We start from the raw sequence: 25050 nt of genomic DNA on the forward strand, positions 1-25050 counted from the left end.
GTACTCATTACACCGAGGTTAAGTGCCTTAGACAATAGTGGATTAGAGCAGCAAGGTCTGTGCTGTAATTGTCTTGTTTGCTTTAAAAGCAGCAAAGGCAGTGGTGAGGTATTAGCTTGTGGTATGACATTACATCATGGGGCTCACTTTCCTTGATAAGAGTCACTGCATTTAGATCTCATGAGACAATCTTACAGGGGAAAAATCCTGTTGAAGCAGCGAAATTTCTGCATGTGGAGCTTTTTGTTGTATTGAGCCATGGGGTAGTGAGACTAAATTAACATAAAAAAAAAAAACTAAGAAAAGAAACGATAATAAAAAAAAAGAAATTAATTAGCTTAGAGGTGCAAAACTGGAAAGGTAGTGAAATAACCAATTTCATAAGAATCTGGATGAATCCCATTAATTAAACCTGTAGCTTTTATAAATCAGGGTTTTAGAGCATAATTAATCCAGTGATGAGAAGTCTTTCATTTTACACATAAAAGGCCATAACAGGGAAATTTACTCATTTTAGCCAAGTGCAAATGTTAGGTGTACACTGCCATCTTCTGGTTGCTTTGAGTAAAACACAAAACAAACAAACGTGACATCTGAACACACAAATAACAAGCAGCCTGCGAAAGATTGACTCCAGTCTGTGCGTGAAGTCGTACCAACTTCTAACTGGAGTTTTAAATAAAATGAAATCAGCAGTCAACAGTTTCTAGTGGGTTCATGTTTATTAATAATTCTCAGTAATAAAAAGAAACAATTAATTACTAACATGGCTTAAAAGTTCCACAAAGGTAAAAGTGTACAAAGTATTCTAAACATTAAGGAAACCTTCATTTTTCTTCAACTTAAATTAATGTTTTCAATTTGGCAGCTTACGCAGTAGAAGCTGACTGTAACAGCTTTTAATCCTCTGTAATTACAGCATGTTGAACACGCTTTCGAAGGCTCATGAAAGTGCTCATTAACCATAAATTGAGCTATAATAGTGTATTGAAGTGAAAAGATGGGATTTTATGGAGAAGACGGCTAAAAAAACAAATGAGGAAGAGAAGAGGTTTTGTAAAAAGTATTTTTAGAGAAGAAAGTATAAGTGAGAGAAGAGTCAGTTTCTGAATATGTAATAACTTACAACTTTTTTTGTCTTTCCTTTTTCTCACGGACTGATACTATAAACTAACTTCTTGGAAAACAGTCACGCTATGAAAGAAATCCACTGTGGTCACACAGCTGCTAAAAGACACACGAAAAAATGACTTTTCAAAATAAAAGCCAAGAGCTGTGTGTAAGTTCAAAAACAACCATGCCATGTTAAGGAAATGAAAATATAGCTTTAAGACTGATGACAATTTACCAAGGGATCCAATTTCTCCGATTCAGACCAAAATAGTGCTGACGGGCAGCCGTGCTCTGCTCTTCATCAAGAACAGAAGGAACCGAAGAACAATAGGACGTCTTAAAACAGGAACATGTGGGTGAAAGCTTTCCCATATAAAACGCTGACCGAGCACTCAACAAGCCACGATCACTATCTAAAGTCATATATACAGCTGTTTAAAAACAACAAAAAAGAACAGATAACATGAAAATACTAAAAAAGAACATAAAGAAATAAAATATTCACTCAACACGTCATACGCATACGTACTTCAAACAGAAAAGTTCATTTCGAAGAGCCGCTCGTTACGAATCATGCGTACCCGAAAGGAAGACAGACATGATTTAGAGATGATGGGTAGGCATGAGGTGGAGCCGGTGGTGGGTGTCAACAGAGGGCTACTGGGTACGAGGAGTTGACGACAGAAGCCAAAACCTCCACCGCAGCAGCCATGCCCTGCATCCATCCTCCACCCACTGCACCAAAAATACCTTGAGAGGGTAGCATGCGCCCTCCCATTTTCCTCTCATCTCCGTGCCTTGAAGTCAGAATAACTGGCTCTCAGCTAACTCAATATCACTAAAGTGCTCTCTTTCTCTCACCAGTTAACCCTGTAGCGCCAGGTGTACATTTGATACATGAGTTTTTGAGACTTCTACATCATCAATGAATTGCACTTTTTTTTTTTTAAAGCAACAGAACATTTTTAAACATAAAAAATGGCTGTGGCAAAGATGATGCCAATTTAAATGCTTACACGCAAATTAATACTTCCTTTTATTAAAAAAATGTGTCTGAATTTTCAATTAAGACACAATAAATGAAGAATTTTCTGGCAGTACCATTTTCTTATGACTTTACAGGGTTAAGCGCATCACTGAGGTCAGCCAAGGGGACACAAAAAAAAAAAAGAAAAAAGACGACGACATACAAATGAACACTTGCATAGTATCAAACGCCAGAAGCTTCCATCAAAAATAAAAACAAATAAAATGAGGAAAATTAAGTAACTTTTCAACTTTTCACAAATATATCGCACTTGAGAAGTGTGTGTGTTTGTGTACATGTGGGCGTGAGAAATCTGTACAGCTGTGCAGACATGAGAAGCTCAAATGGTGGAGACAGCTGTCATTTGTCTCTGTGTGTGTGTGTGTGTGTGTGTGTGTGTGTGTGTGTGTGTGTGTGTGTGTGTGTGTGTGTGTGTGTGTGTGTGTGTGTGTGAGAGAGACTGGGCTGTGAGGAGAGAGAGAGGGAGAGTCCGTCCATCTGTGTGTGTGATGTGAAGCTGGCTCCAGCATCAGCTCAGTACTTCGGCACTTTGCTGTAATCTTCCCGGCCAACGTTCTTGCAGAGACACATGGAGAGGATCATCCCGAGGAGCTGGAGGAAAGAGGAGTTGTCGGCTTAGATATTGCATTTGAAACTGATGAGCAGAGTGTGCACTCAAACATGCAGGTGATAAAACCAAAGAATTTCTGTGTATTTACAACAGGCTACAATTACTGAACCACAGGCTTTGTTTTTTTCTCCAAGTCTGTCTTGAAACAATATTCACATACTTTAGTTATGTCCACTGCAGAGCTTCAACCGCACATGTCCATTTACGCTGGCATGAGAAACATGTTTCCCCAAATTCTGCTTTAATGTAATGTGCCCCTAACCCTAGTTTAGCTTCAAAAGAAGGGTATTTTTTAAAAATATTTTACACTGTCTTTTAATTTTAAATTTTTTAATCTGCTGTTTGATTTATTTTCTTTTTAAAATTTTGCATCGTGTCAGCACTTTGTGATTCCTTTCTGTGAGACGTTTTGGAAACACTACATATCCAGTCTTAGTTTGAAAACAACAGCACCGTGTTTTAGTCTAAAAAGGCAGAAACTGAGACTACTGGAAACATTATTATATAGAAAAAGCAGGGACAGATACTACATAAATAAACACTGCTTGCTTTCTGTTCTGAGGACCTCAGGCCTCTTGCTTTTGAGCCATGATTCACAACCTCAGATGTCAGGATCGTACTTCAATACCTCCCAGTTTTTTTAACATAAAGAGCCAGATTCTAATTTCACCTTCAATTTTACTGCAAATTCTAAAGGTTCACACACTCTCCTCCACCTACATTTATATATTATTCAAAAAAGGTAAGCTATATAAATACGTTTTTGCTTCATTTGTTTAACTTGGTTTTCCTAAAACTTTGGAGGTTTTGTTTTCTAAAGGCTTCTTCACTTTCCTTTTAGTGCCTCTGACATTCAGTTAAAGAGGAAGGAGAAGCTTTTCTTTTTAACCAAACTAGATTCTGCCTACAAGAGTTATGTACAGATGCTGGCCAGCTGTTTCACTCCGCTTCCAGCTAAGCTAACTGGCTGAAGCCAGAGGTATGGTAATGAAGTCCAAACTTTTAAAGGAACAGTACATGTGGCACCTGGGTGTAGGATTAAGCTGCTGTTGTCGGTGTAGTTACACATTCACCTAACAAAACAAGCAAAAGATCCATAAAGGAAAGACCTCGGGAGAAGGCACAGATCTTTTTGTGGTTATGCCACAAAAGTCTTCGACTCGAACTCAAACCCACTTTGGTGACCTTTTGTGAATGAGGAAGGAGTTAAAAGTAGCCTATAGCAGTATATATGGAGGATTATAAAGTCTATCTACTACGACAATCTAAAAACATATGTTTGCTTTCTGCCATCGTTGTGATGAACGAACATAATTTAATGCATTTATTTTATTTATCTTGTGTCTGCCTGACCTAACTTGAAACTGTATACCAGCTACGATCCAAGCAAACACAGACATGGTGCAGCTAAAAACAAATATACTGGCAGCCTTAAGGCACTCTTGATAAAAATCAGAACAGGAAGAGGCGGATACTGTACCTCCACGACTGCCACGGCAGCACAGATCCCCAGAATAACTCCCAAGTTATCCTTTAGCCATGTTTCTATGGTGGTTTTACAGCCCTACAGGAGAGAACAAGAGAGGGGGGGGGACATGCAGAAAGATGAATGATTACAGGATCACAGCCGGACATGAACTGAGCCTTTTGAAAGCACAACTGTTAGCTCTGGGTTGAGCCTGTGAGGGGAGGAATAACAGGTTTAGCTTAGCCGAGGAAGGGAGCGACTGGGGAGTGTAAAGTTTCTCAAACACGCAGACCAAACAACAGAACGGTGGAGTTGTACTGCTGTTTGGATAAATCAGAGCAGTATGAACAATTTGCCTCGGCTGCCACCGATCACGGTGCTGATTGAGTTTAACCACAGTCGTACACCGAGCTGCCAGTCTTAGTCAAACAGTTCTGTAAAGATTAAAGGTGTGACGTCTGTGTCATCTCCCTAACCATGGCCTAGACTTAAAAACAAAACAAAACAAAAATCCAAACTGGTGGGTTTTCATTTTGAAACGTGTAACTTTTGCTATGTTTATGTCTACTGTCCATTCTGCTCCACAGTTTTAGGACCCTTAAAACAGAGTTGTGTTTTAAGATCTCCACCCAGTCTTAGTCTGAAAGCTTCAGTAATCTGTTTGCTAAGACTACTGGAAAATTCAACTCCGACATCTACTTTACCTTAATGCTGATTGGGCCTTATCAGATACAAACATTAAATGTTAAAAATCGTTAAATTCCCTAAAACAAAGAATCATAAATTAAAAATCATTCCTATGCTTACGTGCAGCTGCAAAGTACTTCAAATAAGTCTATACTTCTTGTAGTACACATCCAATCAGTAAGTAAGATACTTTTTAAATGCAGTGATAATAACTGTAGTAAAACTCTGATGACAGCAGATCATCTGCCTCCATTTCATCCCATCCCCAACATTCGCCTATGTCACAGCAACCGTCTACACGTCCTCCTTCACTACATCCATGAATCTTCTTTGTGGCCTTCCTCTTTTCCTTTGTCCAGTGTATCCACTAACCCTCCTCTGCACATGTCCAAACCATCTCAGCCCTGCCTCTCTAACGTATAAAGGCCGAATCAAACACGCAGATCATCAATTCCTTTTTTTTTTTTTTTTTTTTTTTTTTTTTTTTAAATACTGTGATATTATTAATTTTACTACAGTATTTTGGGGCTGTCCCACTGCCTGGAGAAAACATTAAAGAAAATACCAAAAATAATAATAATAATAATAATAATAATAATTTGTATAAGCAGCGATATCATGGTATGGCAATAAAACAATTTCAGTCTTGGTTGTATAATTTAACAGTTGCTCGCCTAATTTTCAACTCTTAGCGCGCAGACAGGAGGCTGCAGACTTTACATTGTGTTATTTACCGTTTCATAAACTGGTGGATCCGGGGACAAGGTTGAACACAGGCCTGCTAGCGCCTTTTCCACTCCAGGCAAGGAATCATTACGACAGGAGCAGGAATACTGCACCAGGGTGCTGTTCTTGATCACAGGGTTCTCAGACCAGTTGCCCGGCCCAGTAAAACCACAGCATTTCATCTGGTAATATGGGAGAAAGCAAGGATGTGAGACAAGTTAGAAACACAAAAAACCCCACAGAGGATGGATTGAAAAGGTTTTGCTGCATTTTATTTCTTTAAAAGAGACAAAAATGAATTGGAAATGAAACTGGATCCAAAATTAGCAAATCCCTTGGCTCTGTGAATGAGTACTTGTATTATGATATTTGAGAACAATGTATTCTTGGCTGCTGCTTTCAGAAAGACCAGGAGGAAAGAGGCTTGGCAAGAAAGAGGGAAAGGTGGAAGAAGAGAGGGAAGAAACTGGGTACAGGCTGATTAGTTTAATGAGTTAGTTCATCCAAAGTGCAAAGCATACACATATTTTCACATATCCCTCAGATCAGTTTTATTTGCATAGTTCTGAAAAGGCTGTCTCCAGAAAACGGTGGATGTGATGGAACTTAGGGAGCCCACCGGATTGGATGAAAGTTAAGTTAGACGAAGGCTGCAGGTTACAGACCTACAACTATTCAGCACAATTAGTCTCTCCTGATGTATGGAAAGATGCAATCACACTGTTAGCTGCTTGCATGATAATTGTTGATTGACTGAGTTACGCATTAAAAAGGATAGAAAAGCTGCTTATAATGTATTGTAATGTGATTCTTGAAGAATTATTTAGAGTAATCACGCCTGCCACCAAAACAATCCAAATTGAAATCTAAACAAATGGGTTTTTTAGGGGGGGGGGGGGTCGACAAGGCGTGGAAACACACTGAAGCGTCAACTCACCGTCCTCTGAATGTAGTCCAAGGGGTGCTCTGTGGTCCTGTTATTGGGGTAGGTGATGATCACAGTCTTAATGATGCTGTCCATCTCATATGCCAACTGGAATTGAATATGAGTATATTATTATCAGTGTCTAAGAATCAGAAAACACACCATGGCTGTACGTAAATAAAAGTGCTTTTTATTTTAGGCATTAAAAAAAGGTTGAACACCAGCCAGAGAGGGGAAGTGAAACAGTGGTGATGAAGGAAAGCAAATAAACAAGCAACAACCCCCCAGAAATCCCACAGATGATCCAAATTTTAAATTTATGCTTCTTCGAGCACCGCCGCAGTCGGTTCTTCTATGTGACGTCTCTTGCTGGGCTCAAACATTGTCCAAATACAGCTTAGCAAGAGAACGACTCCGTGTTTATGTGTGTACGACCACGGAGCGGTGGCAGAGATGCAGCTTCTGAGGGTCTACAGCGAGAGCCTCACCCTATTCTGGGAATGGGCACCACCCTGCCCTGTGGTGAGCCTTAAACACAGGGAGGGTGTCTTGGGCTACAGATACGCAGATACACATGTACGTACACATACATGCATATAAATGCTGGAGGGCTGAAACAGCCACCACCTATCCTGAGCGCAGTGGTGAAGTTTATCAAGGGAAAGGCTTTTTATGTCTTGGAAAAGAAAGGCCATGTTTAGAGAACAAAACCGGTTTTAGATGTTTATGTGCTCCAACTTAACACTCCCTTTAGAACAACACAAAGGTGGTGCTATTACTGGTTTGACCTGTATAAGAAAGGTTTTAAGGGGGGAAAACATTAAAACATCAGGAGTTCAGAAAAACACATTTACAGCTACGCAACAGCTTTTTAAAATTTAATCCAATACGTTTTGAAAATCTTAAGCTGTTTTTTGGTGTTGTTTGTCATGGTTTTTATTTCAGCCAGCTTGTTTTCTAATTCAAGCCCCCCTGCCGAGCTAATAACATCTATCAAAGGATTAAACTTTGCCACAGTTTGGTTGTTGTTGTTTAAAACTTTTTTTTTTATAAAAGAGCAGAAATGGGCGACATGACACTTAATACGATGACAATTTCTGCCTCTGGGGTGAAAAGTACTAACGTATAGAAGATGAAGACAGACTTATTTCATATGATTAAAGCTTTAAAAACATCATTTAATGCGATTCTCCAGCACACTCGCTCCACCTCACTAATGTGATGACGAAAGCCTTCGATTACAGCAACCTACAAACTACTTCCGGTACTGTTATCACATGTCTCCTGTCCTCCTTCTTTATCTCACTTTTCACAATCCAATCACATGACACAAACTCACAAACTGAAACTTTCCATTTGTTGAACTTTGGATTCCTTACAGGTTAATGTACACACAGCCAGCGAAAGCTGTGAAGGGGAAACAAGTACCCAGTGGGCCCAAACTGTACTAGTGGGTGGAGGAGTGGTAGGTGGTAGAATGCACGAGAAGCGGGGGCAACAGGTTAAATTAGGAAATATGGTAAAAATAAAAAAGGAAACAAATATAACACAAAAAGAAAGAAGATGTGAAATTAAAAATATAGGGGAAGAGAGTAAAGCAGGATCAACTAAACTAGCTTCTTACCCGATCTCTCTGGAAGTAAATGAGAACTCCAGCAGTGATCTGGGCAACGAGGATGAGGAGGAGGCAGGTGAAGTACTGTGAGGGGACAAAGACGCATGTCAGTTTTACATAACCACTGATAAGAGATGAAAAACACCGATGCAAATCTTAAAGCAGATAAAATAATTATTTTTTAACAGGAGTGAATGAAGTAAGAAAGCTTGTATTGGTGAACATATATCTGTAGTTCCCATCAGCTTTGCACAGTTTCACAGCAAGTTTCGGTAATTATAGGCTGCTGGTTTAGTTTAGGTTTTTTATTTAGTAGCAGCAGGAAGACTTTCAACGAACACTAACATATCCAGCCACACGCAGCTGATAGATAGAAAATAGATTATTAAGTCCTGAATATCATGAAGCTCGGTTATTTTTGGGCAGCCAAAACACCAAAACAAGTGTTGACACTTTTTCTGAATGAAAAAAACCCTCTAAAAACAGATTCAGAAGAATTTAATGAGGCCAATCTCACGTTAAAGCTTATCTTCTCAGACATGGCTGCTTTGGTCCCGACAAGTTCCAGCATGAATGCTGTTTTTAGATCTTATTCCGTGCTCTATGATTTAACCACAGACCTCAAACTTGCACAGAGGTCAAACTTTAACTTGTCTTTTCAAATCAACCTGAAGTTTGTGTCAGACTCCATAGTTTCCAAGCCCTAAGGCAAGTGTGTGGGGAGAGGTGCGAGACCGGGGGCATACTAGTCACTTTAGTTTCCAACATGGTGCACAGTGAATTCATTCCCTGCGGTGAAACTGTCAACGTGGAGCTCTATTCGAACTTTCTGGGGCTTCTGAAGAAGAACATTCAGCAGAAGTGATGTGAATTATGGTGCATGTCAGCCAGCCATCTCCTGTCAGCTCAGAGCACACTCAAAACGCAGAAGTTTCTGGACCGCTCACCAGTTTTGCTTCCCTACATTTTCATCCTTTTCACGAAAATGACAATCAAGTTGCAGGTCCGCCATTATGACACACAGGAGGTGATCCAATGAATATTGCAGAGGCATAAATGTAAAGAGTCATAACAGGACTTCGACTAAGATAGCAGCCGTGCTGTAAACGGTGTAGGAGACGATTGTGAGATCAGCCAACGGTAAAGCTTTTAATGTTTATAATCTGGACCTGTTCTCTTAACTTTTTTTATTGCATCTCATCCTCACATAGTTAATGTACTGAATAGATAGAAAGTAAACAAATTATCAACTCTAATAAATGGAAATTTATTCACATGTAACAAATAGAAACAAAACAGAATAAGAGAAAAACACTTTTTGGGCAGACACATCCAGCTTTTCCAGTCTTCCCTCAGTGTGTGTGTGTGTGTGTGTGTGTGTGTGTGTGTGTGTGTGTGTGTGTGTGTGTGTGTGTGTGTGTGTGTGTGTGTGTGTGTGTGTGAGAGAGAGAGAGAGAGATAGAGGCTCTACTGCCAGCTGGTCACTGTCACTGGAAGAAGTAGGTCACAGCAGTTATTCAGTTAACCCCTTGCAGGTTTAACGCTGTAGGTCACGCACCCATCCCCACTCTTGTTGTATCCCCTACATTTTACTGGCTTTATCCCCATCCCCCCCCCACCCCACCACCTGTAAATCCACACATGCTGTGATAGCCTGGCAGCACACATTTAGCAGAAATGCTGAAGGGTTTTAATGTCAGCAGGAATATACCACATGTTCTTAGCCTTGAGAGCTCAAGCAGGTAGGTGAATGTTTCATTAAATAAAATTAAGCTTCTGTGTGTTTAAAACGATAAGAGAATAAATATAAATAAGTAGGAAACAATACCTCGAACAGTATTTACTGTTTTAATTATGCACTCGATTGCAGATAGAGGCAAAAGAGATTAAAAAGAGTTTAAAGTCAGTGTAGCTTCTCACCAGACCCAGAAGACAACGGACTTCGTAGATGGATCCAATGCAGCCAAAGAAGCCCATGGCCATCGTCAGGGAACCCACTCCGATGAGGATGTATGAGGCCACTTTCACAGTATCTGATGATTCCTCTGGAGAAGATGGAAACAGGCAGGGGCACACAGAAAGAGATCAACATATAGAATTCCTGAGATCTAAAAGGGTGGCACAAACATGATTTTTATGGTGACAGGCCCCTGACTTCTGTTCTTTTTCTCCACTAACTGTAATACAAATGCAACTGTGTCTAGCAGGCCAAATGAGACCGACTTTTGCACCACATATGTGGGGGCCTTTTTACTTCTGCAAACCCATTTTTACACACACAGGTTACAGTTAGCCAAACCTCGTTCACCGAGCAAATTTTCTATGTTGAAATCATGCAAGCTTTTGTGTGAGAACACATTCTTTTCTCACACAAAAGGTTTTTCTCTCAGAGTAGACTGAGACAAGTCAGTGTGTGGCAAGATAAATTGATTTCCCTTTCTGGTATGTAGAGTGGGAGGGATTCTGCAGGAGGAGGGGGCCGGCACAGGGAAGGTTGGAGAGGAGATAAATTGGAGCCATTATGTGACTCTGTGTGTTATCTGCTTTGGAAGAGCTCCAAAGACTCCAAGCTCAATCCACGGATGAGGCTAGATTTTGAGCTCTGTCAAATGGCTCCATCTTATCAAGGATTCCTGGGCCAAGCAAACAAAACAGCAAATCAGATAACTCACTCGCGACAGTTTGGTAAAAGAGCTGACAGACAGAAAGGCTCCGACACCTCACCTCTAATATCTGTGAATATATTTCTGTGTTGCTTTTCTTTATATGTGCTCTGTCAGATGCACAGTCAATATTAATATCTCTGAAGATTGTTAAAATCAAGCTGAACTTTATTACTCGACTTTATGACTGCAAAGAAGGAACATTAGCTCTTCTTGAACTAGCACCATGTTACTTTGAAAACCTCCATGATACATTTTATCATCTGCACTTATTGGAACAGGATGCATCATTAAACAAAAATAAATAGAAAATCTTTATGGCTGCAGCACATTTTCATATCCTGTCTTAACTATAAATAATATTTTATAGCTCACGCAACTTGTCAGAACACTAAATGGAAGCCTTTACAGCATTTACAGTAATTTCTTGTTAGTACTGAAACACCTTTAAATACGTGATATAAACTTACCAAAACTATGAACATGATGTGACTGAATGCATGTACACTGCTGATTCGACATGGGCTACCATAACAGTGCATGCTGTGGTGGTTTAAGAATACTTTCTGAAAGTGATGAGGTCACCATGTATCGAGTGTTTATGAGGTAACATTAAAAGGGAGGCAGACAACCATGTTGTATGTTCTATATCCGGTATTCAGCTGAGGCATGTTATTTCTGTCTTTCTCATAACCGCACGCCCAACCCTCCCCTCACACACACGCAACCAACTAGTAGCTGCAAAAGCAACAGATGTCCACGGGTTTCAGTAATTAACCTGAGGGATTTAGGGGACATGCATAAAAGTATACAGTAGGTACAGTTAGGAGCCGGAGCGAGAACATTTAGCAACACTAAATATATTAATGCATGTAAGATTTCTAAGGCTCTAGTTAGAGGTGCAACAAATCAACATTTACATAGTCAGACGAGAGAGAAAAGCAAAGAAAAAGTTACATGACACAGCAAGATATGTGCCGACATTTTGCTTCCTATATTGTCATCATTACATTTATTAGTGTAATTCAACGCACTGAAGTAGAGGTTCACTTGAAGAGTATGCAGCTACAGTGGACCGCAAACATGTATTTTCCATGTAGATGGTAAACCGGTGAGCTATGATTATTAACTACAGAGTTTAAATTAGATGTTCTGTGTGTGGTTTTCATGCAGCCCGGTGTTTACGCAAACTAATAACATACACCCAGAAGTTTGAGGAACTGCAGTGCAACTCTAATGCAATAACATGGGTATTTGTAAGAAGCAACATTTTAGTTCACAAACAGAATTATACAATCATGTAGACATCCAAGCCTCTGTATGAAAAATGTCACCAAACAGAATTAAAGCTGTATATTTTAATTAGCCTGCATAGTATAAAATGCTGGCTAATTTCAGTTAACGGAAATGTTTCAACACACTTAGTTTTAGATTGTTAACATAACTCACTACAAAAACCTTGGCAGCAGCTAACTGAAAAACACAATCGGGGGTACTGAGTCTGCTTAGTTCTTCTTTCCATCTTTTCATCACACATTTAGAAAAAGGAAGCCTTTTTAAATAAAAAAAACAAAACAACAGTTTCCTTGTACTCCTAAGACCAGTTGCAGGTGTTTCAAAGGTTGCAGCAGCAGAACAGAAACTGTTCTTTACAAGCTTCCTGCATCTGTGTGCTTCTGGAGTAACACCAAAAACATAGCATCCTCCTGCAGTCAGCATGTATTAGCCTGGTTACTGTGCTATTCTGTCATCTACTCTGGCAAGTTTCTATGTAGGTCTCTGTTAGATATTCTAAAATAGTTACTTCAGTGGTTTCCATGGAACTTTCCATTTAAAGAAGGAAAACTCATGGTGCCCTTCAAGACGGCTGGCGAGGGAGAGCAGGAGTTAGGATTGTTTGGTGCTGCAGGTCCTTCTGTAAACATGACCGAAGCCACACACTGAGCTTCCATACAGATGGCGAAAAGTCATACTTGACTATACGCACAGGTTTAAAAATTAAACACAGGCAGATCAAGTTTTTTTTCCTTTACTTTGCTGAATTCTGAGTTGAAAGAGTCCAAAGAAAATCTTTTTCCAGCATGTTCTCTTTTTCTCTCCCTGTGCCTCTGTAAAAGTTTCTGAATTAATATGAAGCACATTTCCAAACTGTGCTTTGGCGCGCTCTCCGTCTCACATACCTCTTCTCCCTGACTCCCAGGCTGACTTGTCTAAATAATATGCACGCTGTATTTTAGCAAACGCCAGCAAGATAAACTGAAGGCATCATGTTACAGTAAACTATTAACATCAGTGCTCTGATATAGACGAGTATATAGTGAGGGGAAGATGTCTTTTTTAACTTAAAAAGAGGGGGGGCAGGGGCACCTGAAACCACAACATCCTCATAGTTTCCCTGCCTGAAGTCACTGGGACAGCTGCAAAGGCCTTTGCTAATATAACTCATAAAGAATGGAAACTAAAAACACAAAGATCCTGTTTATAGGCAGACCAAGCTTCTGAGGGGAACGCACAAGAGTCAATAAACAGAGCTGGCTGGAGCTTTTGTTCTTCTGCAGAGTGATAAGATATTTTCTGTGAGGTTAGACATCCAAGGCGGAGCAGAGTTTGACCAGTCCTTCGAACATAAATACAAGTAGGGGGGGAGGTCATTAGACTCCTCCTAGCACGAATAAGGTATGAATGAATCATGCTATCTCTTGGGGAACAGCTGGATTATCACAACAATAGGCCTGAAGCTGAAAAGGATGATGCACACTCTACTGCCTTTATTTCCTGAAGGCCTAATTTGAGATAACCAAACTCAGCTGAACAACAACCTTGGACTCACTAAGTTTTAGGACAATAAAGGTCAATTCTAGAGATTGTTTTGATCAAACTCTAGTCTTTTCACAAACAATCGATCAAAATAGCAAATGAAAAAATAACCCCAAACTTCCAACCAAAATATAGATGACTTCTGCTCTACTTGACCTAGAATTTTCTTATCTCATTATCAAAGAACTCAACTTTTATTTTTGATCATTCAGACTTCTATTTAGCCCATTAATCGTACTTGTTAAAAATCACTGGAAAGTTCAACCGATGCCGTAAAACCAAACAATGCAAGGCGCCGAAACAATTAACAAAACCGTAATTAATCTAATTTGACTGATTCAAACTGAGTCTGTCTAAGAGCAGTAAATCTCACAGCCCTTCTAGCCTGGCACAGTGAATCAGGTCACAACCACTCATCTGAGGTTGAGTTAAATGGAACATTAGACCCTGCTTTGGCAAACACGACATATGCAGATCTCCTATAGGAAAGAGGTATCAGAGTCACGTAGAAGAAAGTGCTGCATCTGACTTCCAACATGTACCAAGTTGCCAGACAATAAAAAGAAGGAATTTCTCTTTACAAACTGAGAAAAAAACTTGACTGCTGCTCTTGGAAATGCTCCACTTGGGATGAATACACTGAAAGCATTTATAAAAGAGATTTATGGCAACTAAGAGTTTCCATCCGTGGTTCTCTGCTTTTTCAGGCAAATCTGGACATGGGCTTCATTATGCTTTCTCCAGTCTTCTTCACAGTAGTTGGAGACGTTTCTATCTTTAAGAAAGCTGATAACTGCAATAATAATGTATTTCTTACTATGCAGTGTCTACAAGTAGATATGTGAGAACATCTGTACAAATGGGAAATTTTATCTAGCACCTCTGCCATCTGTAGGACTAAGAAAAACGGGCAAGTTCAAAGTGTGGAAAGTGGAGGAGGGGGATACAACTGCCATTTTCCACCCTAAGATGAAACCTTTTAAGATGCCCTAGTAATCAAGAGCCCGTCATCCCCCCTGAGTAACCCACTTCTCACAGATGTGCCTGTCAGTGTGTGTCTGTATCTCTACAGGGTGCACAGGAAGTCATCAACGTTCATATGTGAGTCACATTTTTAGTAAGGTGTGAGCAGACCCTCGTGACTTTTTAGGAATGCGTCTCAGGGGATAAAATCTGCATTAGTTGTAGAGAGGAGGTACTTACGTAGAACAGCAATGAAGCTCTTGTTATCAAGCAGAACCCACAGTCCAAAGCCCAGGATAAGGGCTCCAAACACCTGTGGAGGTGACAGAGAAAAATCAGGCACAATATGTGCTCTAATGTCTTACACACTGTTTGTAGTTGGTTTGTTTTTTTCTTTTTTGCTCTCTTGGTCTGTCACATGTGGAATACATCTGATTGCATCTTGTCCCTTGTGTTTCTGTCTGCCTTTCTCTTTCTCTCATAACAACATTTGGAAAGAAACAGGATGTGGAGGCAGTCATTCCACAGGCTTTTCTCACAATTAACATCAGTATTCATAACAGAACTGGAAACTGGAACATAGTGTAATTGGTTCCTTAAAGCCTCCAAAAATTATCAGATTTACTTTATATACCCTTGTAATGAGGCTATGAAGCTGAGACTATCAATGTAATTAAGCGGGGCCTTGTTTGGAAATTGTGGGGCACTGTAGAGGGGGCAAATTCTCAAATAAGAGGCTCTGTTGATTCCCCAGCTATCCACTTGTATCGTTGCCCCTCCCCAACCTCCCAGCAGTAATTAAAGCCTTCGTTAAGAGCCGTTCATTTAGAGAGACTCTTGTGCTCCCGGCTGCCATCATTAGCCCACCACTTCCTGGCTTCCCCTAACCTCCCCTAGACTAATCTGTCCACATGGACAAACACTGACACAGACACACACGCTTCCTATTAGACACCAGTGGCGCATTCACATCAAAAGGTCTGCATCAGGTTTACAGCCACAGACCCACTAGAAAGGTCTGGACATCCTCGCAGAGTCAGTTTTAGGAGTCTGGGGTTGTATGAACCTCTGGACTTTATGTTGTGACCAGCCCAAGCGACTAGGAAACAAACAGAAACCATCTGTTGTAATTTAGACCTGACCGAACTTCATATCTCCTATCACAGAGAGAGTCACAGCGACATTTCCCTGTGTATCTCTACCATCCCCTGGCACCATCTGACAGTTATTCAAATATAACCCTGAAAGACATCATGCAACTCTAAGTGCGTCATAAGTGTAGGATGCAGCATACTCGTCTGTCTAGCTTAGCTAAACAAAACTGCTGACAAGGTGAAAGTTGGGTTACTCTAACAGTGTGTGCAATGCATGTGCAGATACTTACAAAGAAGAGGAGGTTGAAGAGAAATAGAAAGTATTTGGTGACTGCAACGCATCCTTTCCCCATGGCTGTGTTTCTGGGAGACAAAAGAGAATTTATTGGCTATTAACGTCAGAGAGTTATATCACAGTAAAGCGTGGGCAAGAGATTAAAAAAAAAAAAAAGAGAGAGAGATCACAAACCGACTCAAGATGAAGAAAAGACACAACAAGGAAAGTTAGCTTTGAGTCAAGGACGTCGAGAAATCTGCACAGCTGGATTCCTGATTAAACACAGCTTCAAATCTTCAAAGCAGCGTTAGCCTAGTTCATTTTTAAACAGTCACATTTCTCCAGGCTTAAATAGCTCAACCGACCAACTTATCCCCTCTTTTGTGCGACAACTGCTGCCCTGTTGTTGGAAAATATCGTGTTTTTGCAGTAACACTTGTTAATGAATGCAGTTGCGTTCTTGACAAACAAGAAGAACCACCCTGGTTGGAAAGAGCAACAGGAGGACCACCACAAAGTGACGAGTGGTGAAGTCAAGACGGCTATGTGGAGAGGATGACGGCTCGTGTGGTTACGTGTACTACTATCTCAAATCGAGAGAGACTAGACCAACCTACCAACTGATATAACACAACACGGAAACAACGAGTTTGGTTAGCAACAGTTTTTTTGCAGTGAATTTTATGAAGGAGCCTATATGGTATAAAACTACAACCAATAAACACACGACCGAACACTGCTGTGATCACATCCTCGAGGAAAGGCCTTCACTGTCTGATATTCTTGGTTTTAGAATAGAATATCATCAGCTGCACTGTTTTACAGTAGTTTACCTCATGCTCACATACAGCCTGTTTGGGTTTCATACATACACAGAGTGCACTTGGTGACTTTTCTCCAAGTAATTTTTTCCCTTTTAAAAAAAAAAAAAAGAAAGAAAAAGAAAGAAAAGAAAAGAAAAAAAGTAGGCCAGGCCAGCACCACACACTCAGTACACTTCATAAAGCCTCCCTGGTAACATGATTCAGCCTGAGCAGAACCAGTCCAACGACAATATTCACCACAGCTTTCTCATACTAAGGAAAAACAGGAAATATAACCAGCTATTGTGGTTATTCGAGGAGTCTGAAATACAACATGGAGGCACTTGTATATCTCATGACAAGCTCTCTCTTCCTGTGTCACTTATTTCATCTAAACCTTCTTCCAGTATCTGTAACAGGTAATTATGTATTTAGTTCTTTTTTCTTTTGCCTATGTTAACCAACAGTTCAAATTAACAATATGTATCTTGGAAATCCACTCAAATGACTTGCAAATGAAGACTATTTACTTTGCTGACATCTCTTAATCACATCTCGTTTCCTCTTCACTTGATAAGAAGTCTGTCTACAGATTATGCATAAAGGAAGCTGCCGTGTTTTTCCAGACAGTGTGTATGTCAAAGAAGAGAACATGAAAATTAATTATAGCCTAAAGATAATATGAAAAATAGGTTCTGCTCAACAATACTTGTTGTTAGTTAAACTTAGCCGGGTCAGATCTATGATACGTGTCACTGCCTCGCTCTCTCCTCCTCCCCCATTTCCTGTCTATCTCCTTCACTGTACAAATAAAGCCAAAAGCTACAAAACAGACTTAAAAAAAAACAAAAAAAACAAAAAAAAAAAACCAAGCCCCAAAGCTTTGATGCTGTTCAGTGTAGTTCAAACTGGTTTTACCATAAAATTTCATTTGAACTACTGGTAACTATCACATGAGTGTGAGTTACTTAGACTACACAAACATAAACACAGACAAACAAATACTTCAGATTGCTTTCTGAAGAATACTTTCAGATTCAACATGCTTTCGTGGTTTTAAGTTGTTTGTCAGATACACAGTCTGTAGAGCAGCTCTATCAAAAGCCTTTCAATATTATTACTTATTAAATGTAGCATAAAAATACTGATAGAAATACCAACACAATTTCATATTTACAAAGCTACACACAATGCAAAGCCCAAACCACACAGCAGATACCCTTGCAAAGTAGATAATCCTTAAAGGAGATTGTTGGTCTTTATGTCTAGATGGTGAGCAGCAGCGGGGATTAAAAAAGGCTTAGTTATGACAACCATTGTTTGCTGACTTAGCCCCCAGTCCATCTGAAAACAGTTCCCAACAATGCCTCAATGCTACTTATTATACTTCCGAAACAACAAACATAAATAAGATAACGTGCTAGCCTAATTTATTACAAGGCAGTAACTGAGGTTATACTCTTTTGGGAGTATAGCTTTCATAGAAGCTCGCACACTGACAAGATCAAGTTGAAAATGCATTTAGAGAATTCTTTTTGCGTAGCTTACACAGTCAAAGCTAACTTCCTGGAAGCATGTGAAAATAAAGGCTCGGCAGTGGAATGGGAAGTGGAGCTAAACAGCCACCCAGGAGTGGGATTTTACCCATTCATTACAAGTAGAAAATATATATATGCTGCTGCTGATGTCAAAAGGCAGTTTACTTGAAAGGTTATTTTTCATCTCTCCAATTTGAACTAAGTGAAGGCTCAGCTTGGTGTAAAAACAATGTGCAGGATAGAAAAAAGAAAAATTCCCCTGAATAAAACCGCGACAGAATTACCTGAACTTTCCGGCCCCGTGATCTCACACATTTTTTCCCCCCCTCTTTACAGCCTCCATCTCCCTCCCTGTGGTTTGGCGTAAGGTGCGAACACCTACTAACAGTATTTTGGGTGCAATAAAAGGTTAAAAGCATTACGCTGAAATAAGTGTTTGTACAAAGGGTCAGTTCACAAGCATGGGTTACAGAGACGAGACAGCACGAATGGCAGATGGCAGCAACTGTGTCTGAAATTGACCCAGCATTGATCAGCTATGGTCGTGTTGAACACAAAATGTCAGGCAGTGTGCCAAGCTCCCTCTACTACCTCCTCCTAACATGGGTCATATTCCCATTTAATATGACCCACTTACGCATCTGTGAGGCCACAGTGTTGGAACGAATGAACCAGACACCATCCTGGTACTACTAAAGCTCTTAATATCGTGCCAGAATCCTGCTTTAACATTTGAAAAACTGTTGATCACCATGCACGAACAGGTTGTAGGTTGTTTGCTGCTGCATTTCAGTGACAAAACAAAAGAAAACATCTTCAAAATGCATGCATTCCTAGAAACAGCCCCTGGAGTAAAATCCGCCTCTGCGGTCTGCTGGTCAGAGAATCAGGGCTGCTAGTATTGATAGCTTTCTCTGTTGGTCTTCCTTGGTCTCTTGTGTTCTGGGGGCCTCTGGATGTCTGGAGTCTTGATCTCCTCCATACCTGCTTCATGCCCTGGAGGACGGGGCTGTGGCTCCCCACACTCCCTAGCAGATCGTTACATGGAGAAACCTTTGGAATGCAAGCATGCTGATCCACACAGGTATGCACACAGGTGTACACACGGGTATTCACAGACGCGGACTACAGCTTTCTTGGCTGCTGCCTCAAAGCACATTGTGCGCTGTCTATCTTGCGTGCTGCACAATATCGTTTATTATTTAGTAACTATTGATATCTATGACTAGCTAGTTTATTGTGATGGTGCTTTGTTTTCTTTATTATTATGTTGCTCTTTGTTGTTTGCTGTCTCCTCTGTTTGTTTGTTTTTTGTTTGTTTTTTCTTTCTCCATACAGGTGACCCAGGAGTTTTTTTTTTTTTTGTTTTTTTTTTGTTTTTGTTTTTTTTTTTGTTTTTTTTCTCTCTCTTCCCCCCCCTTCTCACCGTCTCTTCTCCCCTTTGGTTTTCTCTCTTTCTCTCATTCATTCCCCCTGTCCTATTTATTAAAAAAAAAAAAAAAAAAAAAAAAAAAAAAAAAAAAAAAATGACAAAGGATGAACTGAAGCTCTGCCATCACGTAATGTCGCATACTGCTGTTTCTGATGTCATTTAAAAAAAAAAAAAAAAAAAAAAAAAAAAAGTATTGATAGCTTTCGTCAACATGTTATTTTTTTATGTCTATGAAAGTTTTTAATTCGCCTGAGTCATGGGCTGTCGGTAATATAGACGATGTTTTATCAGTTCAGTTGCTTTATTAGTTGATACACCTCAGTGGGTTTTCAGGGATGGAGGGGATTTCCCATTTTGCATCTATGTAATGACAAGCTGTATGGCAAAAGAAATCAGTAAACTCCCCATCTGTGGTTGGGTGCCTGGTACCTACCCACGTAAATGAAAATGATGACACATCTGTGGCAACAAGACTAAACACAGATTTGGTCTACAGTCACTATATCATGTAATTGACAATGTTTTTATCCACCCATCCAACCATATCAAGTCACATCATTGCCAATAAATCAGAGAGATTTGTTCCCGTTTCTCGGTTTCTAAGAACAGCCAAGGGGTTGAGGTTATCAGATGTGTGATCGCAGAATTACGTCTTTGTTTTCTGGGGTGGGGTTCTACTGTTTCTGGTTTTCTATTCAAAGCTGAGTGTGAAGTGGTGTGGGTGAGATGTGCACCTCTAATTGTGATGTCATGGTTTTTGGCCGGAAAAGTGGTCAAATCCCTGCTCCGGTTTGAAAATAAGCTCCTCTACTTGAGGTAGCAACTTTTAAGTATTTATACAAGTGGTGAAACAGTGGGTGGAGTCCAGCATTGTCAAATAAATGTCGATATACTGGTCAAGATTCCTACAATCTACAGGCTGTGAGCTATGAGAGAAAGGACAAAATCATAGATACAAGCAGTAGAAAGGACTTGAAAAGTGTCTGAGCTCCCCCTTAGAAATAGGGTGAGGACTCCAGTCACTCGGGAGAGGACAGAGTATAACCAACGTTCCTCTACATCAGAAAAGACAAAATGGGGGGGGGGGGTTCGGACATCTGACTAGGATGCCTCCTTGTCCCATCCTAGTCGAGGTGTTTGAGAGATTTTCTAGGGCAGATACAGGACATTCAGCAGAGATGTCGTCTCTCAGCTGGCTTAGGAACACCAAGAAGAGCTGAAGACCGTGAGGATGGACAGGAAGAGCTATATTTACACTGCTGTCCTCATGACACGGACCCTTACAGGTCATAGAAAATGGATGAATGGAATTTTGTGAGATGACAGATTTCAAATTTCCACTTATGTGACATTTAAACTGTCAGAAACCAAAAAAAAAATCCCCCACTATTCAGTAGAAAAGATGAGGCATTTATGGCAACGAGACAATCATTTTGTGTATAAACGAAACAAAACAGAGTAGCAAAAAACCCCACCAAACTCTAAATTCAATGATACATAACAGCAGCCGAATGAAAAATAATGAATGGGAAGAAAGGAATCTAATTTTAACAGAATTAAATATCAAAGTTTAATACCAGCAGAAATTCTTTTGACATCCTTAGACCAAGAAGAGTCAAAGAAAAAAAACAAGAACAAAAACAAAACTGTAATTACTAATCTATTAACACAATGATTTGTGGTGCAACAGCAGTGGGAGAGGGGTTTTTTTAGAGAGACTTCTGTCTGGGAGGTATTTTGCCAGAAAGTTCTCTTTTCTAATACATCATTTTTTAGTTTTCATTGGTAGTTTGGTCCACTTTTTAGAGAGCCCTGCTGGCATATATTCTTAGTTGCTGATGACCTTTACAGCGAGTCATCAATACCTGTTATGGTGCTTCCAAAATTAGATTTTATTCTGTATAGGCTCTATAGGTCCAACAAAACCACTGAGTAACTCGATTACATCAATCTACAACTGTTCTCCAAACCCTGAAGTACAGTTTAACAAATTTAACAATTTGTCCAATCACAAATACTTCCAGAATAAGCAAACAATCAAAATAGTCCCTTACTCTACTCTACATTAAACTTTAGAGAGAGGCGTTTGAGCCCAGACAGTCACTGAGAATTCATTTGCCTACTCAGACTTCAACTTCTTCTCGTACACCACAAAATTGCTTAAAGGCATACCACAAATGCAGAAAGACTGCAAGACTGTATTAACTGGATGTTACCTAGAATTTCAGTAGCTTACTCATTGCTTCCCCTTCAAACTATCTCAGCTTACAATTAGGGCTGTTGCACTGAGAGAAATAAAACAGTTACTAGGCCCCTAACATGTGGAAGGACCACCCAAACCCTGGAATTACAGCACCATTTTTTGGATGTGTTTTTTTTTTCCCCCCCAGTGCTCCCACAGAGCCTCCACGGTGAAAAGTGCAAAAGGTTTAGGCCACTCCTGCTGGAGAATGGCCAAAAATGTTTCTGGTTCTTCTTGTTCTTCTTGTTCCATAGACAAGTATCAGAGCACTTAACTAGCTGGATTAATGAAGAGAAATGTATAAAATTTGAAAAATAGCCCCATCTTCTCAGATTACAGACAATATCAGACACAGACTCAATAAGTGGGTAATTAAAAGTTATTTTATATCCACCACGAATACTGGCTACTGTGTAAATAATACGTTTTAGTGTCAGTGCGTCACCTGTTTTGTTTTTTGTTTTTTTTTACTTTGAATATTCAGACCACAAGTTTATTGGGATTTATTAAGATCAACATGGGAGAAGATTTTGATAGGAATTGTTGGAAACTAATTTACTTTAATTACAATTCATTTTATTTACGGATTTATTTTCTGTAATCTTTCTGTGTATGTGCCAGATGTAGAAGGCTTCCACCTGTATGTTTTGTGCTCACAGGATAACAAAGATGTGAAAACTTTGAACTATTTTACCCTGAAGCTTCACACTGTAATTACTGCATTAAGGGGATGAACTGTGCTCAAATTTCATATTTAAAAAGACTTTGATGCTGATAATCTTGATAACTCTAATAACCACTTCACATCAGTTATTATAATTTTCTGATTAGTATGTGTTTTATGTGCACTTTGCTTTCAATTCAGTTTAGTTTCAGTTTAATTCTTGTTTTTTGGCAATTTTTTTAATTTTCGTTTCAATACTAGCTTTTCTCAATTTTTAAACTGTATTAATGGAAAATGTCAGAGGCAGGATTTAGACACTACTGATCTATTAATATTTAGGGGTGGCTGTAGTTCAGAATATAGAGCAGGTCATCTACTAATTGGAAGACTGGTGGTTCGATCTCTGGCTGCTCCAGTCTGCATGCCAAATATCCTTAGGCAAGATACTAACCCAAAGCTGATCCCCTTTTTAAATGCAGTTGAGCCTCAATAAACACATCTATCAATGTCTTTGCCAAATTTTAATAAAAACTAAACTAAACTAAAAATATTTTCCCTGTAATTCTATTTTAGTTCATTTTTGTTTTGTGTTATATTTCAGTTAACTAAAACTACATGTGAAAATATATTTGAGTGAACTATAATAGCCTTACTTCACATGCTTTCACGTGTTTATTATACCGATCTGGCATGTGAGACCACATACGTTTGGGCCCCAGATTTCATAGGTACGCCACTGGTCTTAAACGCTTGAAACTTTGCATTACGTTGCCTCATTTTAAAAAAGGGGAGTTGTTTTATTAGTTTTTTTTAAACTTGCTCAAGTGTAAAGTCTAAAAAAATAATCACAAAATACCAATCATAACAATTATCCACACTCAGCCATTTTTTCAGTGTCCAGGAAGGTCGAAATAATGTAATTACACCATGTCGAAAGCAGAACCTTGAACATCTGTTTTAACGTTTTCCCTACAAACACGTACAGCTCACACACAACATGTTAAAGTCAATACACCAGCATTAAACGTGCACAAACGACAAAAAGCGAGGACTTGAATCTGGCTGAAAAAGTATTTTTACATCTGAATGACTCCTGGGACTGAAACTCTGGCTCTGCCTGACACTGAACACAGCATCTCGTGTCTTTCACGGCTAGCTGACCGTCCACTGACCAGCTCCTCAAATTTCCCCGACAAAATTAACTACTCACTCTATTAACAAGTTTCCAGCAACTTTAACAGAAAATAAACGGCCCATAAAGACCGTTGTAAACTAAACAAAAGGTCTCAGAACAAAGTACAAAAAAGGGGGCATTCCAACGGCGTGTTTTCACAAGCTAGCGCGGGTAACTCTGAGGTTATTACTAGCTAGATACACAAAAACATCGCAAACACTTACTTTGCGTCTCTGGAGGTGCTCAGAGCTGACAGAGGAGTCTACCGTTGAAACAGAGTCTGGTCTCGGAGTGTGAGAGAAACGAATGATTGTGTCTGTCTGACTGGTTTGTGTGTGGTTTATGTGCGTGAGGGGGCAAATTCGTTACACCCACATTTAACCCTCTCTTGCCTTCCTGGTGCAACACAACTGCAGGCTACAGGTGTGTTTTCTAGTTCTTTTATTACAATTTCACAACCTCAACCTTGTGAGTTTTTTCTTTTGTGGGTGTCTCATTTACACAGCGGGCACATTGTTTTCTTTTCTTCATCAGGAGAAAACAAAAAAACAACAACAAAAAAAAACAAAAAACAAACAGCATTCAACTTCCTGTCAGACATTGCATTTGCGCAGTTTACAACGGCATCTAAGAAAAGTGTAACACCTGTAACACCTTAGGAATCAGTAAAGGATTTTCGTGGCTTTTTCTGCGGTTGCAGCTGCAGTTTCATTCGCAGCGGATGCCAAATGTGGGGCCCAGCATTAGACGAAGCACCGTCTTCTGATAGATTATCATCAATCTTATTACCCTGATCGCGTCAAGACTGTGCGTTTTGCAGACATTTTGCAACTTCTTTTAAACTCTCACGAGAGAAAAAGACTTAAGCCCCAACAGAAAATATCAGTCTAGATATTTTCTCGTTTAGAGAATTGTCTGTATACAGACAAAGACTTTATAAAGTAATGCAGATTATACCATCAGCACGTGCTGATGGTATAAACTTGACGAAACATTTCACACAGCTTCTAAATGAGTCGTTGTATGTCACCCCCAAGCAGTAAACCAGGGTTCAATAAATTAAATGGGAAAATGTGGGGAGAATGCATACAAAACCGGGGCACATGGGAGCCTTTTGCCTATAAACAACCCTAACTACGCACACGTTTCCACAGCCACACAATCCCTCTTTTCAGCCTTTGCACGCTGTGC

The 25050-nt window shown here is 39.7% G+C and overlaps 1 protein-coding gene across 2 annotated transcripts; it reads right to left on the bottom strand.

The window, feature by feature from the left end:
• Positions 1-703: 703 nt before the first annotated feature.
• cd82b (CD82 molecule b) lies at positions 704-24202 on the bottom strand. 2 transcript variants are annotated; one of them, XM_040026007.1, is made up of 9 exons: positions 24084-24202; positions 16020-16092; positions 14876-14948; positions 10113-10237; positions 8202-8276; positions 6590-6685; positions 5661-5834; positions 4252-4335; positions 704-2752 (listed from the first exon to the last, which is right to left on the bottom strand). In XM_040026007.1, exons 2-9 carry the CDS (start codon positions 16080-16082, stop codon positions 2675-2677), a joined length of 768 nt encoding a protein of 255 aa, XP_039881941.1. In that variant the 5' UTR covers positions 16083-16092; positions 24084-24202; the 3' UTR covers positions 704-2674. The 2 variants fall into 2 exon arrangements, with proteins under 2 accessions (XP_039881941.1, XP_039881942.1); XM_040026008.1 differs by having other exon boundaries at positions 24080-24191.
• Positions 24203-25050: the final 848 nt, after the last annotated feature.

Source organism: Simochromis diagramma, unplaced genomic scaffold (genome assembly GCF_900408965.1).
Source record: "Simochromis diagramma unplaced genomic scaffold, fSimDia1.1 OVJJ01000293.1, whole genome shotgun sequence".
Classification (NCBI taxonomy): Eukaryota; Metazoa; Chordata; class Actinopteri; order Cichliformes; family Cichlidae; genus Simochromis; species Simochromis diagramma.

Excerpts from the sequence above, each read along its gene's own strand:
- cd82b (XM_040026007.1), bottom strand. The coding sequence starts at position 16,082 with ATGGGGAAAGGATGCGTTGCAGTCACCAAATACTTTCTATTTCTCTTC. Across the intron at positions 10,238-14,875 it reads GAGCTTCATTGCTGTTCTAC|AGGAATCATCAGATACTGTG; the intron begins GTAAGTACCTCC and ends CATCTTCTCCAG. Across the intron at positions 2,753-4,251 it reads CTGCCGTGGCAGTCGTGGAG|CTCCTCGGGATGATCCTCTC; the intron begins GTACAGTATCCG and ends TCTTTCCTCCAG.